Genomic DNA, 15,320 nt, shown 5'->3' with positions numbered 1-15,320 from the left:
GTGGTCTTCAGGTCTGAAAGTCGAAGCTCTAGAAAGAGGCCCGAGTTCCTGAGTTAGAATTCCGAGTTGAATGACCGTTCAAATGGATTTTTCCCAATCGGAGCTCGTTTTTTTCCGAGTTCCCAGTTGTTTTGAACGCCCTGAAGTCGTAATTCCGATTTTTCCCAGTTCTCAGTTGTTTCGATCGTGGCATTAGTCTCAGAAATATGTCGTCATAGCACGGACAGCAACAACAAACATGGAAGAATATGCCCGTGAACCTTGGTGAAGTACATTTCAGACAGACAATTAAGTAGACAGTTGTCAATATTGGTGATATCTCTCTTTAGCCAACATACTTTTCTGCTTTACCATAATGGTTATTATGGCATTTATGTCCGAGTCATTACGCAAATGATGGTTGAATTATAGCTAACTAGCAGACTAAACTCCACTCCATCCACGGGGAAGGAAGTTTTTGACGAAGTTCCTTCACCATGGAGTGGAGTTTAGTCCGCTAGCAGTAAGTTATCGTTAGCTAGCTTGCTAAACAAGTTGCGTAACATAGCTAAATCTAGCCAGGCATAGCTAGCTCGCTAGACATTGTCTAAGGATGTGGAAGTTTTAGGTACAAACGAATATTACTATTAACTAGTATTAGGTAGATGGTTATAGTATTGTAAAGACTTTGATAGATCATACATGAAAGAATGTCCACAACAGAGGATCGCATTTTCAAATTGAACGTTTTATTAACCAGAACTCACACAGGCTACTGTTTGCCCTCTGCTGTTCCACCAACCACAAGGATGCCTGGCACTGAAACATTCCAGGTATTCCTTTGATTGGCAGACAGCAAGGGGGACTGGTATGCTGGATCCGCCAAACCCAGATCAAACTGATAAACGTGCCCTGATAACCACACATTAGAACACAGGCACATAACTGTCCAAGCGGGTCGCTACAGTATATTAGGTAAATCATTTATATACCAGTAATAGGCCTACATATTTATGCATAGATAGACAAGTGGTTTCTTGTTAATATCTGTATTGTGGTTTGTTTACCCATGGCCCCTACACACACTTCTCAGTCCCTGGAGAATAGTAGATGACTGTGGTGGTGCGTTCACCATGGGGGCCATTGGCGGAGGGGTGTTCCAGTCAGTCAAGGGCTTTCGGAATGCTCCTGTGGTGAGTTTGAAAGACTCTCTCTTAGCTTATGAAAGATATTTTAAGATTAATATAAGAACAGTGATCGAAAAAGCAATGTCTCTGTCTCTGCACAGGGCTTTCGGCACAGACTAAAAGGTAGCGCCAATGCTGTGAGATTAAGAGCTCCACAGATCGGCGGTAAGGGTCACTGTCTTTACAGTAGTTCTCTCTTGTACTGCACACAGTACAAACACCATTCATCATCACGAATGCCGGCCGTCCCGTCGTCAGTCAGCTGGTTATGATGGTTATTTTATTTTCATGATGGTCTTTATCCATAACCGTCGGTTACACGTTATACAGTAATTGTGCCAGCCCTATATATCACTAACGCTGTGTGTGATGTTCCTGCAGGTAGCTTTGCTGTGTGGGGTGGACTCTTCTCTACAATCGACTGTGGCCTGGTCCGTATTCGAGGGAAAGAGGACCCCTGGAACTCTATAACTAGTGGGGCGATGACTGGGGCAGTCCTGGCTGCACGCAGTGAGTGTTGAGACAAACATTCATTTGACAAAACATTTATTCTAGATGTAACCGTTTTAGTATATTTCATCTTTTTTTCAAGACCCTCTGATCTGAGGCCATCCCCACCCCCTGCCTGACCATCTTGCCCCACCCACCCAACAAAGTCAGATTAGCTCAAGGGCTTGACTGTTGGCTTTGTGCTCTCCTTAGGTGGGCCTTTGGCTATGGTGGGGTCGGCTATGATGGGGGGCATCCTGTTGGCCTTGATCGAGGGCTTTGGGATCCTTCTCACCAGATACACCGCACAGCAGTTTCAGAACCGTAAGTAATGTTTAGAGACAGCCCTGGAACCGTTGTAGAAGCCTGATTTGCCTGAACTCTGTATGCAGTCGAATAAACAGTGCAGTCAGGTCAGTCAAACGTTTGGACACACCTACTCATTCCAGGGCTTTTCTTTATTTTTACTCATTTATACATAGTAGAATAATAGTGAAATAACACAAACTGTAAACTCTGCTTCCAGACTCATATCAAACATCTCCAATATAAAATCAAATCTAGAGTCGGCTTTCTATTCCGCAACAAAGCCTCCTTCACTCATGCCGCCAAACTTACCCTAGTAAAACTGACTATCCTACCGATCCTGGACTTTGGCGATGTCATCTACAAAATAGCTTCCAATACTCTACTCAGCAAACTGGATGCAGTTTATCACAGTGCCATCCGTTTTGTTACTAAAGCACCTTATACCACCCACCACTGTGACCTGTATGCTCTAGTCGGCTGGCCCTCGCTACATATTCGTCGCCAGACCCACTGGCTCCAGGTCATCTACAAGTCCATGCTAGGTAAAGCTCCGCCTTATCTCAGTTCACTGGTCACGATGGCAACACCCACCCGTAGCACACGCTCCAGCAGGTGTATCTCACTGATCATCCCTAAAGCCAACACCTCATTTGGCCGCCTTTCGTTCCAGTTCTCTGCTGCCTGTGACTGGAACGAATTGCAAAAATCACTGAAGTTGGAGACTTTTATCTCCCTCACCAACTTCAAACATCTGCTATCTGAGCAGCTAACCGATCGCTGCAGCTGTACTTAGTCTATCGGTAAATAGCCCACCCAATATTACCTACCTCATCCCCATACTGTTTATATTTATTTACTTTTCTGCTTTTTTGCACACCAATATCTCTACCTGTACATGACCATCTGATCATTTATCACTCCAGTGTTAATCTGCAAAATTGTAATTATCCGCCTACCTCCTCATGCCTTTTGCACACAATGTATATAGATTCTCTTTTTTTTGTACTGTGTTATTGACTTGTTAATTGTTTACTCCATGTGTAACTCTGTGTTGTCTGTTCACACTGCTATGCTTTATCTTGGCCAGGTTGCAGTTGCAAATGAGAACTTGTTCTCAACTAGCCTACCTGGTTAAATAAAGGTGAAATTTAAAAAATATATAGAATCATGTAGTAACCAAAAAAGTGTTAAACAAATCAAAATATATTTTATAAAGTAGTCACCCTTTTCCTTGATGATAGCTTTTCACACTCTTGGCATTCTCTCAACCAGCTTCATGGGGTAGTCACCTGGAATGCAATTCAATTAACAGGTGTGCCTTGTTAAAAGTTAATTGGTGGAATTTCTTTGAGCCAATCAGTTGGGGTGGTTTACAGAAGATAGTCATATTTGGTAAAAGACCAAGTCCATATTATGGCAAGAACAGCTCATATAAGCAAAGAGAAATGACAGTCCATCGTTACTTTAAGACATGAAGGTCAGTCAATACGGAACATTTCAAGAACTTTAAACGTTTCTTAAGTGCAGTTGCAAAAACCATGAAGCGCTATGATGAAACTGGCTCTCATGAGGACCGCCACAGGAAAGGAAGACCCAGAGTTACCTCTGCGGCAGAGGATAAGTTCATTAGAGTTAACTGCACCTCAGATTGCAGTCCAAATAAATGCTTCACAGAGTTCAAGTAACAGACCCATCTCAACATCAACTGTTCAGAGGAGACTGCGTGAATCAGGCCTTCATGGTCGAATTGCTGCAAAGAAACCACTACTAAAGGACACCAATAAAAAGAAGAGAATTGTTTGGGCCAAGAAACACAAGCAATGGACATTTAGACCGGTGTAAATCTGTCCTTTGGTCTGATGAGTCCAAATTTGAGATATTTGGTTCCAACCGCCATGTTTTTGTGAGACGCAGAGTAGGTGAGTGGATGATCTCTGCATGTGTGGTTCCCACCATGAAGCATGGAGGAGGAGGTGTTATGGTGCTTTTCTGGTGACACTGTCACTGATTTATTTAGAATTCATGGCACACTTAACCAGCATTGCTACACAGCATTCTGCAGCGATACGCCATCCCATCTGGTTTGACCCAACACACCTCCAGGCTGTGTAAGGGCTATTTGACCAAGAAGCAGAGTGATGGAGTGCTGCATCAGATGACCTGGCTTCCACAATCACCCAACCTCAAGCCAATTGAGATGGTTTGGGAAGAGTTTCCTTCAGAGTGAAGGAAAAGCAGCCAACAAGTGCTTAGCATATGTGGGAACTCCTTCAAGACTGTTGGAAAAGCATTTCTCATGAAGCTGGTTGAGAGAATGCCAAGAGTGTGCAAAGCTGTCATAAAGGCAAAGGGTGGCTACTCTCAAATATAAAATATATTTTGTTTAACACCTTTTTGGTTACTAAATGATTCCATATGTGTTATTTCATAGTAACAATGTCTTCACTATTATTCTACAATGTAGAAAATAGTACAAATAAAGAAAAACCCTTGAATGAGAAGGTGTTTCCAAACTTTTGACTGGTACTGTACATTTTGTTGGGAATTGAATGAATGTCACAACCCTAGTTGTATTCTTCTGAAATCCCCCACACAGCAGTAACTACCACAGTTGAAATATGGTTATTTCTCCTATCCAGCGAGTCCCTTTGTGGATGACCCCAGCCAGCTTCCTCCTAAGGATGCCAGCCAACAGCAGACTGGGTCCCAGTAGGTTCCATGGAGCTGCCGGGCCTAGCTACAGCCCTGCGTACTGTAACTGACAATCTCAGACTAGAGAGGAGAGGGGTGCTCTGAAACCTGACCTCACTGGTGTAAGCAACCTCACCCTGAACCAGCCTCCATCCTCCCAATGGTCATAAGAACCTAGATGCACTTTATTATTATTATTCCTCAGGGGTAGATTACAGGTTATTTGAGTCACTTGTTTATGAATATGTTTGTGTATACTGGTTCACCAGTGTTCCTTCTGACTGGTCCTGAATTATACCCACCTTTATGAGATTCATTTATGCACAAAACCAGCATTTTGTGGTGACTAAGACTTTTGGTGCTGAATAACTGCAGTTACAGAAATAGAATGGGTAGCTAAACATGAATAGGCATTAATACAGGTATGTGTGAGTATGTAATGACTGTATTTAGGATTAGAAGTTAGTGTCAGGGGTGACAAAATCAATGCTGTTCAAAACTGATGTAATTGATTTTGTTTGTAAAATGTAATGCACTGAGGGAGGAGAACTGCACTATCATTCCATTTCCTCTCCTCATGGCAGCTTTCATAACCGTGAGGCTTATTATAACGGTAGGGATTCAGGGTCACATCACAAACACACTTATCTTTTGATTCCATTTGCAATCTCAGAAGGCAGGAATGGAAGGCCGTGTCCATATGCTCATGTGTTCTGCTCCGCTGTTTACCTTGCTCCCTTTGCATTCCCACACATTTCCAAAGCCTAAGCACTATAAGGTCTATCCACTTGGTTGAACCAGAGCACTTTCCTACTCCATCTCTTTATTTGTTATTATGGTCATAAAACTTGAGATGGAGAAGGTTTTTGACACAATTAGATATTATTTTGTCATTCAAAACATGTGACATGTAATGTATAGAATGCTGTACCATATTTGTTGATTTTAATTTATTTATGATGCAGAAAAATAAGTGTTAGCAGTGTAATTGACTGGAAAAAAATAATTAAATTGTTGATTCTGTATGGCTTATAATCCATCCCCTCTGATGCAATCAAGTACGCAGCAATATGGGGGCAGTTGATTATCCTAACCGAACACGCCCACTACCATGCTTTGAATTATGGGAGATGTGGTCTGTTATTTGATTGAACATGGAAAAAATGGACGTGCAGCCGCCGCCTATCCGAACCTTAGATGATTTTGTTTTGAGCTCGGCTCAGTTCGCCGTGCCAGATATTCGTAATCTGGAGAGATGGAACAATCGGATCATAAACAACTTGCTGTATTACCAGTCCAACTATTTCGTCTCGTTTTTGACCATCCTGGGAATAGTAGGGTAAGTTTCTGACGTGGTCGTTTTCTGAATGCAAGCACAGCTGCTTTTGTTAGCTGCTTTTGTATTGTAGTACGAGTCATCACAAATTCTGTGGATATGGGTGTGTGATGGGTCCATGTTCCATAATCATATATTAGCTAATCGCCATTGTATTGGATTCATGGTCCAATGGGACATAATGAGTTATAACCTATAGAGAAAGTCAACTAACATCAGCCATCTCTATATCCCTCCTGGTCTGACAGTTATTTCCAGCCCTTCAACCTCTTCTTGGGGGCCACAGTTGTGACATTGATATTCATGGGGTTTGTATGGGCAGCAGAGAACCAGGCCCCCATCAGGCGGTTCCGCCGGAACCACCCGTCCTTGGCCCTGGGTGCCATTCTGGGGGCCAGCTACCTCTTCCTCACAGTGCTTGGGGGAGTGGCCGTCTTCCTCTTCGGCATAGCCTTCCCCATCTTATGTTAGTATTTATTCTCTCTTTCACCTCGCCCCATTCTTGTTGACACAATGTAAACATATACTTCTCTCTCTCCCCCTCTCCATTTGTTATACCCCTGACTTCTATTTTCTCTTTCCCTCTATCGCTGTTACAGTGATATTGATCCACGCCTCTGTTAGACTGCGGAGCCTCAAGAACAAGTTGGAGAACAAGCTGGAGAGCATTGGTTTGAAGAGAACACCTATGGGGCTCCTATTGGAGTCACTAGGACAGGAACAGGAAGCTGGATCTTAGAGGGGGAGGAGAGGAGGAAAAAAAAAGGAGATATGTGCCCTGTTCTATTTCAGTCTCTTGCCTCTTGCTCCTTTGGTATGCCCAAATCTGAAAGGAATGGATGAAGCAATATGGTGATGAAGCTAAGCTCCATCATATATCCTGTCCTGCCCAGATATGTAATCACAGGGGTAGGTGCCAGAGACTTAAATGGAATGAGGCCTCTCATACTGAGTGCACGAAAAGTAGAGGAAGAGAGGAGGGGAGTAAAGCAAAGGTGTAATGATTGTTATGATTTCTCAGTGTCACAAAGGTGGTGTAACAGATTGTAAATTCTGTGGAATCTATTTGGCCTATGTAATGCACACACTAACTGATGTGGGTTCTTCCCCTGCGATGTAAGTCATTTTGCACCCCTTGACAAGTTCCTGATATAGAGTTTACATTGTATCCTCAGAAAAAGATTTTTAAAAAGACATTGTGCACTGAAAATCTGCGCTGAGAAGTAAACGTGGCCTCCTAACAGACGTGTGTTGTAAGTGCTACAATAAGATGGTTTTTAAAATGCAATTTAATGCCAGTGTTATGGTTACAAAAAATGATTTTACATAGAAACCTAAAGGTGTTTGATGAGTCACTACTCTGTGACTCCTGACCACACTGCTTTTTGTGTTATTGTACATCTTCTACTATTGTTGGGTTTTGCAATTTAATGCAGTTGAAAGTTTAAATGTGTTTTGGGATGGAAGGGCAACAGTGGAACAACTGTATGCTTTGCATAGAAATATAATTAATTCTACTTCTATGATTTTATTATTCCAAGAATGTTTACCGGGATTATTTATGCCTCTGTCCACGCATTATTTGGTGCCAAGAACATTAATGTCAGTCTGCCTTCATTGTTTAAAATTCTATTCAATTGAGAATATTTTATATTTCTTTGATCATTGCCTTCTATGGACTTAATGTGTGTTTTTTTTACAATGCTGTCAACATGTATTTACACTTCATTTACTAAATAATATACCTTACATCTGCAATATCTTGTCAATATGTTATTCTGCAATCAGCCTATTATAAATTATTCGATTTAACGATCAAATTTGAAGAATAGATACAGTCGTGGCCAAAGGTTTTGAGAATGACACAAATATTAATTTTCACAAAGTTTGCTGCCTCAGTGTCTAGATATTTTTGACAGATGTTACTATGGAATACTGAAGTATAATTACAAGGATTTCATAAGTGTCAAAAGGCTTTTATTGACAATTACATGAAGTTGATGCAAAGAGTCAATATTTGCAGTGTTGACCCTTCTTTTTCAAGACCTCTGCAATCCACCATGGCATGCTGTCAATTAGCCTCTGGGCCACATCCTGACTGATGGCAGCTCATTCTTGCATAATCAATGCTTGGAGTTTGTCAGAATTTGTGGGGTTTTGTTTGTCCACCTGCCTCTTGAGTATTGACCACAAGTTCTCAATGGGATTAAGGTCTGGAGTTTCCTGGCCATGGACCCAAAATATCGATGTTTTGTTCCCCGAGCCACTTAGTTTTCACTTTTGCCTTATGGCAAGGTGCTCCAACATGCTGTAAAAGGCATTGTTCATCACCAAACTGTTCCTGGATGGTTGGGAGAAGTTGCTCTCGGAGGATGTGTTGGTACCATTCATTATTCATGGCTGTGTTCTTAGGCATAATTGTGAGTGAGCCCACTCCATTGGCTGAGAAGCAACCCATTGCTTGCTGTTTGGGGTTTTAGGCACAGCACTTTGAATGGTCTCAGGATTTGCATGGCTGTGTTCTTACTGTTGGCATGACACAGGAATGGTCTGGATGCTTTACTGTTGGCATGACACAGGACTGATGGTAGCACCTTGTCTTCTCTGGACAAGCTTTTTTTCGGATGCCCCAAACAATCAGAAAGGGGATTCATCAGAGAAAATGACTTTACCCCAGTCCTCAGCAGTCCAATCCCTGTACCTTTTGCAGAATATCAGTCTGTCCCTGATGTTTTTCCTGGAGAGAAGTGGCTTCTTTGCTGCCCTTCTTGACACCAGGCCATCCTCCAAAAGTGTTTGCCTCACTGTGCGTGCAGATGCCTGCTGCCATTCCTGAGCAAGCTCTGTACTGGTGGTGCCCCGATCCCACAGCTTTCTGGTCTTTCTTGGGCGCCATGAAGCCTTCTTCACAACAATTGAACCACTCTCCTTGAAGTTTTTGATGATCCGATAAATTGTTGATTTAGGTGCAATCTTACTGGCAGCAATATCCTTGCCTGTGAAGCCCTTTTTTTGCAAAGCAAGGATGACGGCACATGTTTCCTTGCAGGTAACCATGGTTGACAGAGGAATAGCAATGATTCCAGGCACCACCCTCCTTTTGAACCTTCCAATCTGTTATTTGAACTCAATCAGCATGACAGAGTGACCTCCAGCCTTGTCTTTGTCAACACTCACACCTGTGTTAATGAGAGAATCACTGGCATGATGTCAGCTGGTCCTTTTGTGGCAAGGCTGAAATGCAGTGGAAATGTTTTTTGGGGGGGATTCAGTTAATTTGCATGGCAAAGAGGGACTTTGAAGTTAATTGCAATTCATCTGATCACTCTTAATAATATTCTGGAGTTTATGCAAATTGCCATCATACAAACTGAGGCAGCAGACTTTGGGAAAATTAATATTTGTGTCATTCTCAAAACTTTTGGCCATGACTGTACATCCTGCCTGGTCGCACAATAACAACTGAAAACATGCACCAGCAGAGGTCAGCAGAGGCAAGCACGGAGGGACCCAAATATTCTGTGCAGCATACTAATGTTATTAATGATAAAATATACAAATGAGTTGGAGGACCACACAACATGTCATCATGTGAGTCCCAGTTTACTTCGATATGATGGTTATTTTATCAATATTTGTGCATAAAAGCATTTCCACTGCCATTTCTCGCATAATTAATTTTACCAACACAAAAAGATTCCATCTTGTGTAATGTATTTTGTTTACATTCGTACTGATAAGAGTGTCTGCTGAATGACCAAAATGTAAATGTAAAAAAAAGAAGAAGACTTGCACAGCATGCTGGGTCATTTATTTTAATGAGCTCTACCCACCCAAACAAGTACACATTTGGTCAGAATAAACCAGATCCAAGTCTGAACAATCCTAGACTTCTAGGTTATCTTTCACACGTTTGAACATCATAGTACAGTACGGCACAATTAAGTACAGTAGAGCACAGTAGAGTACAGTATGGTATGGTACAATACAGTAGAGTTTTATTCAGTAGAGTACGGTATGGTACAGTACATTACAGTAGAGTACAGTACAGTACAATATAGTTTAATTCAGTAGAGTACAGTACAGTTTAGTTCAGAAGAATGGAGTACATTAGATTAAATGAAGGTACAATACAGTACACTACATTTCTTCACTTTACTGTAGTCTACTGTGCTCTACTGTACTGTACAGTACTGTACTATACTTTTCTTTACTGTACTATGTGTGTGTACTTTACTGTAATGTACTGTAAAAAAAAATATATGTAACTGAGGACGTCCAATAGACGTTACCGTTGGTAAATGTTTAGATGACATTTACGAGAAAAGTAAACCCCACAAGGTGTGCACTGCAGCAACTCTCCTGCACCACTTGTCCGTCTGTCCTTGACTGATCGCTTGCTGTCCATGGTGCTGAAAATGCGTCCAAAAGGACTTGGCGCAAGATGGTCTAGTTGTCGCCATTTTTAAAGAATTGTATACATCATATCCATGGACCACACTGACCAGAAGTTCCTCTACGTTCCCTCCACCCTCCCTTTAAAAGATTTCACGGTCATCCCTTTAAACGGCTCAATTACTCTAATCCTGAGTTCAGGGCTGACTACAGCAGATCGTTAGCAACCTGCAGAGTGTGTGGGGACGAGTTTATTACTATTATTTGGACATTTTTATCTGTGCTTACATGGTAAAGAAAAATGTTGCCGCATTGGAGCAATAAATAAAAATATCAGATTTCATGAGTAATTGCTGTAGAAATAATTCGACAAGGATGGACCAATTATCGGTGTGGAGCACTGACACGGATTGTGAAATGGCTTGCTAACTCTCTATACGTTTTTTGTTTTCCAATACGCGGTGCACAGCCAATTTCAACATTGGTTGTCATTCAAACTCTGCAACTTGCAAAACTATTTGATGGTGGCTCTTTCCCTGAAGCTGAAGGCATATCGTGGTTTTGAACTGCGACATGGCAGGAAAAGGTAAAATATTGGCCATGCAAAACGTCGTTTTGGTTGTTCCCAATCTGTAATTGTGAACGGCTGACCCCGTGACTTTGTTTTGTAAACGGAGTAAGGGGGAGCTGAGAAAGTGTGCATTCATTGCTGTGCATGAAAGGACTGAAAGTCCATGAAATTGTCATGATACTGTAATTCTAAACGTATCTTGAACCTATACTTTGTTATACTTTGTTTGTTTACAAATGCCAATGCAAAAACAACAAACAATGGTGTCATACAACCTCAGATTTGTGGTTATAAAAGGGTATGTATGACTCATAAGGCTTTTAATATCCTTCAAGAATCCATGGGCATAATGTCTGTATAATGTATAATGTATTAATATAATAACTCAAGGATCTCTTACAACATGAACTAGTCACTTTCAATAACAACTCTTGTCAGCTTTGTGTCATTATCCAATTAGGCCCACACACAGTACCATTGTCACGAAACACAATAAGGAATTATAGCCAACACTTGGGGCAGTGGGCGGGCACATTGTCAAACAGCCCTTTTATCACAGCTGTTCTACTCAATATGGCATCTTATGGTTCCATGTAGGCCTATCATACCTTAATGTAGCCTGTAGGCCTATCATACCTTTATGTACCCTATAGGCATATCATACCTTAATATACCCTATAGGCCTATCAGACCTTAATGTACCCTATATGCCTATCAGACCTTAATGTACCCTATAGGCCTATCATACCTTAATGTACCCTATAGGCCTATCAGACCTTAATGTACCCTATATGCCTATCAGACCTTAATATACCCTATAGGCATATCAGACCTTAATATACCCTATAGGCATATCAGACCTTAATATACCCTATAGGCCTATCACACCTTAATGCACCCTAAATGCCTATCATACCTTAATGTACCCTATAGGCCTATCACATATTAATGTACCATGTAGGCCTATCACACCTTAATGTACCCTATATGCCTACCACACCTCAATGTACCCTGTAGGCCTATCATACCTTACTGCACCCTATAGGCCCATCAGACCTTAATATACCCTATAGGCCTATCAGACCTTACTGTACTATGTAAGCCTATCATACCTTAATGTACCCTATAGGCCTATCATACCTTAATGCACCCTATAGGCCTATCAGACCTTACTGTACTATGTAAGCCTATCATACCTTAATGTACCCTATAGGCCTATCATACCTTAATGCACCCTATAGGCCTATCATACCTTAATATACCCTATAAGCCTATCATACCTTAATATACCCTATAGGCCTATCATACCTTTTATATAATCTGTAGGCCTATCATGCATTACTGTACCTTGTAGGTAGGCTGAAACCAATACCTGCCCAACCCCTGGCCAAATGTCAATAATCTTATCCAATATGTTAATAATAATGTTGTTTCATTAGCCATCTCAGTGGCCTTGTGGTTAGAGTGCCCCTCTCAGATTGGAAGGTTTGGAGTTCGCTCCTCGGCTGGGTCATACCAAAGACTGTAAAAATGGGACACAATGCGTCTCTGCTTGGCACTCGGCATTAAGGAGATAGATTGGGGGTAGGTCCCTGCGAAAGACTAGCGTCCTGTCCAGGGGGTGTACTTGTAGATCAAGCTGCCTCCCGCTACAGAAACAGGAGATAGGCTCCTGCTCCTACGAGCCGTTCCAGCTCATGCAAGGCTATTTACTTACTCTTGTTTCATTACTGTCAATGAATATTGGCCAATTTTTTGAGTAATTGACACAATATTAAAGAGTAGGTCACTTGATAGATATTGAAGACTGTGAAAAGAAATGGTCCACAACATTTTATACACAAAGTAGTGCATAGTAACTACATAACAATAACCTAGATTATGAACTTGGTAAATGAATGGTGACTATCTTCTCTCTGTTTCCTGCAGAGGATGGCGTCTCCTTGGCCGGCTCGGTTGCCGGGGACAAGTCCGACACCCTCGGCTCTGCTGCCTCGGGCAAGAAGAGGGGTGGTGGACAGAAGAAGCAGATACAAGCCAACAAATCTGCTCTCCGAGCCCCTCGAGCCCTCTGCTGCCTCACCCTCAGTAACCCCATCCGCATGGCTGCCTTAGCCCTTGTTGAATGGAAATATCCTTCAATGATGATGCACCTCTGTGTGTGTGTGTGTGTGTGTGCGCGCGCGCGCACGCGTCGGCGCATTTAAACCCCCTACTGTGTTGAGACCCTATTAAACTTATCTCAATCGCTTACAAGCATTTTGTGGAACAAATGTTGTTGATTTTCAAAACAGAGTCAGTCTACGAGACACAGAACTCTGTGGCTTTTTGCAAAACAGTAAATGCATTTTCAAAGTGCAGTGGCCTTCTCAAAACATAAATACATCCATCCTAACTATATTATACCACCAAAATTCCAAATACATTTATCAAAAGAGTGCAACCAGACAAGCAGGCAAAACAGAAAGTTAGTCTGTCTTTTAAAAATCCCAGTAGATCAGTAAATTTTCTTTGTCGTCAGTAAATCATGACGATCAAAACTGGAAGTACAACTATCCAAAGGTGCAGAATTATGAGCAATTACTCTCCTTTTATGCATATTTCATCAAACAATTTCATACACTTCAAATCAAATATTATTCCTTGTAAAAATACAATTTTAAATAAGGACATTGTGTGCAGGATTCAATTGTTGTGATCATCACAATCCAATTCCATGTATTTAATTCGTAGGCTGGTTTGCTCATAGAAACACAAAATAGAAATAAGGATACTGTAGGTGATTTCAATAGAGTAACTCAACTGATATGAATGTATAGGCCTCAATCCACACCAAAACAAAGCTCTATAATGTAGGGCTGGGATGATACCAATATCGCAATACTTGTTTGTGTCGTGTCAGGGAAACAAAACACCAAGCGGATTTAACTTCTTTAGGACACTGCCCTAATGTTGGAAACAAACATCATTTTGTTGTCATCCAGAGTCACATTTTACATACAGCAGGTTTGTAAAGGACCAAAGGGTCAGATATGCTTTGTGTTTTAATTTTTGTAATGGAAAAAATATTGCGATACTGGTATTGTCACGGCCCTACTATAATGGAAGGCCAAAATGTTGGAGATGATGACTTAGGAGTAACCCAACTTCATTCGCTGCATCTCTGCATGTCCACAATGTTGAAAAAAAATTCAGAAAGACTAGACAGTCCCAACGTAACACTGAATTTTGTATTCATTAAATTACATTTGTATTTAAAGTTTTGCAAAAAAGTGGGCTTAGTCAGGTACAAGGCAAGAAAATTATCAGAAGGTCTGTAAATGTATTTGAGCATTTGATCATTGCTGTTCTGCTGTAGATACATTTCAACACAGATCCGAAATTGCTTGTACGCGATTGAGAAAAACTGTAAGTCAATGATGCATTCAATGTGGTGTTGAGCATTTACCCTTAACTGTGGTCCTGCAGACCTTTTGATATCTTCATTCTACTTGCTATCTTTGCCAACTGTGTGGCCCTGGGTGTATCTAAACCCTTCCCCGAGGAGGACTCCAATTCCACCAACCACAACCTGGTGAGTTGGTGCACGGCGGCTGATAGAGGCTGAGGTGTCAATCAGGGAGATCATAGAGGGTAAAGAGAGGTTTATTTTGGGAGTGCTATACAAGGACCAAACCTGGGTTAAAATAGAGATATTTGAAATCTGATTCATTTAGCTTGCTTTGGCGCAGTTGAATCAGTGGAATACTTAAAGTGCAAAATCCATCTGGGACTCAGGCAGGCTCAAGCAAATGCTCAAACTATTTGAACAATTTCAAATACTATTTGAACCCATGTCAATGGAATCAAATGACGAGAGGTGATCAGAAAAGCCTGGAAGCCTCGCTGTGAGACGTGGCATTATCAAAGGATGTATCAAAATAGTATGGAAAACAGGTAGATTACACCAGTTTCAGAGAAGTTAGGGGTGTTATCGTAAAGTGTCAAGCCCCTCAACTCCCCCAGTACACAACCTCATCATGCCGAGTCTGTCTAGTCCATCTGCTTGGCTGTGGGGCAGGACAGTGGTTGGTTAGTACTGTATTTAAATCCCTCCGGCGTGGATCCCTTTATTGGATTAGACTTGTGGAAGGGAACTCAGGCTGAAGTCTGACGCTTCACTGTAATACCCCCCTCCCTACTATAGGGATTCCAGTATGAAATCTTTACGGTAGTTTACAGCACATTAACACCCATAAATAACATACACTATATATACTCAAGTATGTAGACACCCCTTCAAATGAGTGGATTCTGCTATTTCAGCCACACCCGTTGCTGACAGGTGTATAAAACCGAGCACACCGCCATGCAATCTCCATAG

The 15,320-nt window shown here is 41.6% G+C and overlaps 3 protein-coding genes across 4 annotated transcripts in view; all 3 read left to right on the top strand.

Annotated features, from left to right (window-relative positions):
* The first annotated feature begins 25 nt into the window (after positions 1-25).
* LOC112247174 (mitochondrial import inner membrane translocase subunit Tim17-B) lies at positions 26-5,690 on the top strand. 2 transcript variants are annotated; one of them, XM_024415889.2, is made up of 6 exons: positions 26-264; positions 1,073-1,172; positions 1,268-1,331; positions 1,548-1,676; positions 1,869-1,979; positions 4,604-5,690. In XM_024415889.2, the coding sequence occupies exons 1-6, from the start codon at positions 239-241 to the stop codon at positions 4,675-4,677; spliced, it is 504 nt and encodes a 167-aa protein (XP_024271657.1). In that variant the 5' UTR covers positions 26-238; the 3' UTR covers positions 4,678-5,690. The 2 variants fall into 2 exon arrangements, with proteins under 2 accessions (XP_024271657.1, XP_024271658.1); XM_024415890.2 differs by having other exon boundaries at positions 30-954.
* Positions 5,647-7,740, top strand: LOC112221901 (PRA1 family protein 2-like). Its single transcript, XM_024384319.2, has 3 exons — positions 5,647-5,994; positions 6,240-6,457; positions 6,591-7,740. The coding sequence occupies exons 1-3, from the start codon at positions 5,810-5,812 to the stop codon at positions 6,728-6,730; spliced, it is 543 nt and encodes a 180-aa protein (XP_024240087.1). The 5' UTR covers positions 5,647-5,809; the 3' UTR covers positions 6,731-7,740.
* Positions 7,741-14,431: 6,691 nt separating this feature from the next.
* Positions 14,432-15,320, top strand: part of LOC112221526 (voltage-dependent L-type calcium channel subunit alpha-1D-like) — a 42,840-nt gene continuing 41,951 nt past the window's right edge. Inside the window, exon 1 of the mRNA XM_042303819.1 lies at positions 14,432-14,531. The gene's annotated coding sequence lies outside the window, so the exon portion shown is untranslated. The remainder of the gene's footprint in view (positions 14,532-15,320) is intronic.

Source organism: Oncorhynchus tshawytscha, linkage group LG22 (assembly GCF_018296145.1).
Source record: "Oncorhynchus tshawytscha isolate Ot180627B linkage group LG22, Otsh_v2.0, whole genome shotgun sequence".
Classification (NCBI taxonomy): Eukaryota; Metazoa; Chordata; class Actinopteri; order Salmoniformes; family Salmonidae; genus Oncorhynchus; species Oncorhynchus tshawytscha.
This window is presented reverse-complemented; position numbering and strand designations above follow the sequence as displayed.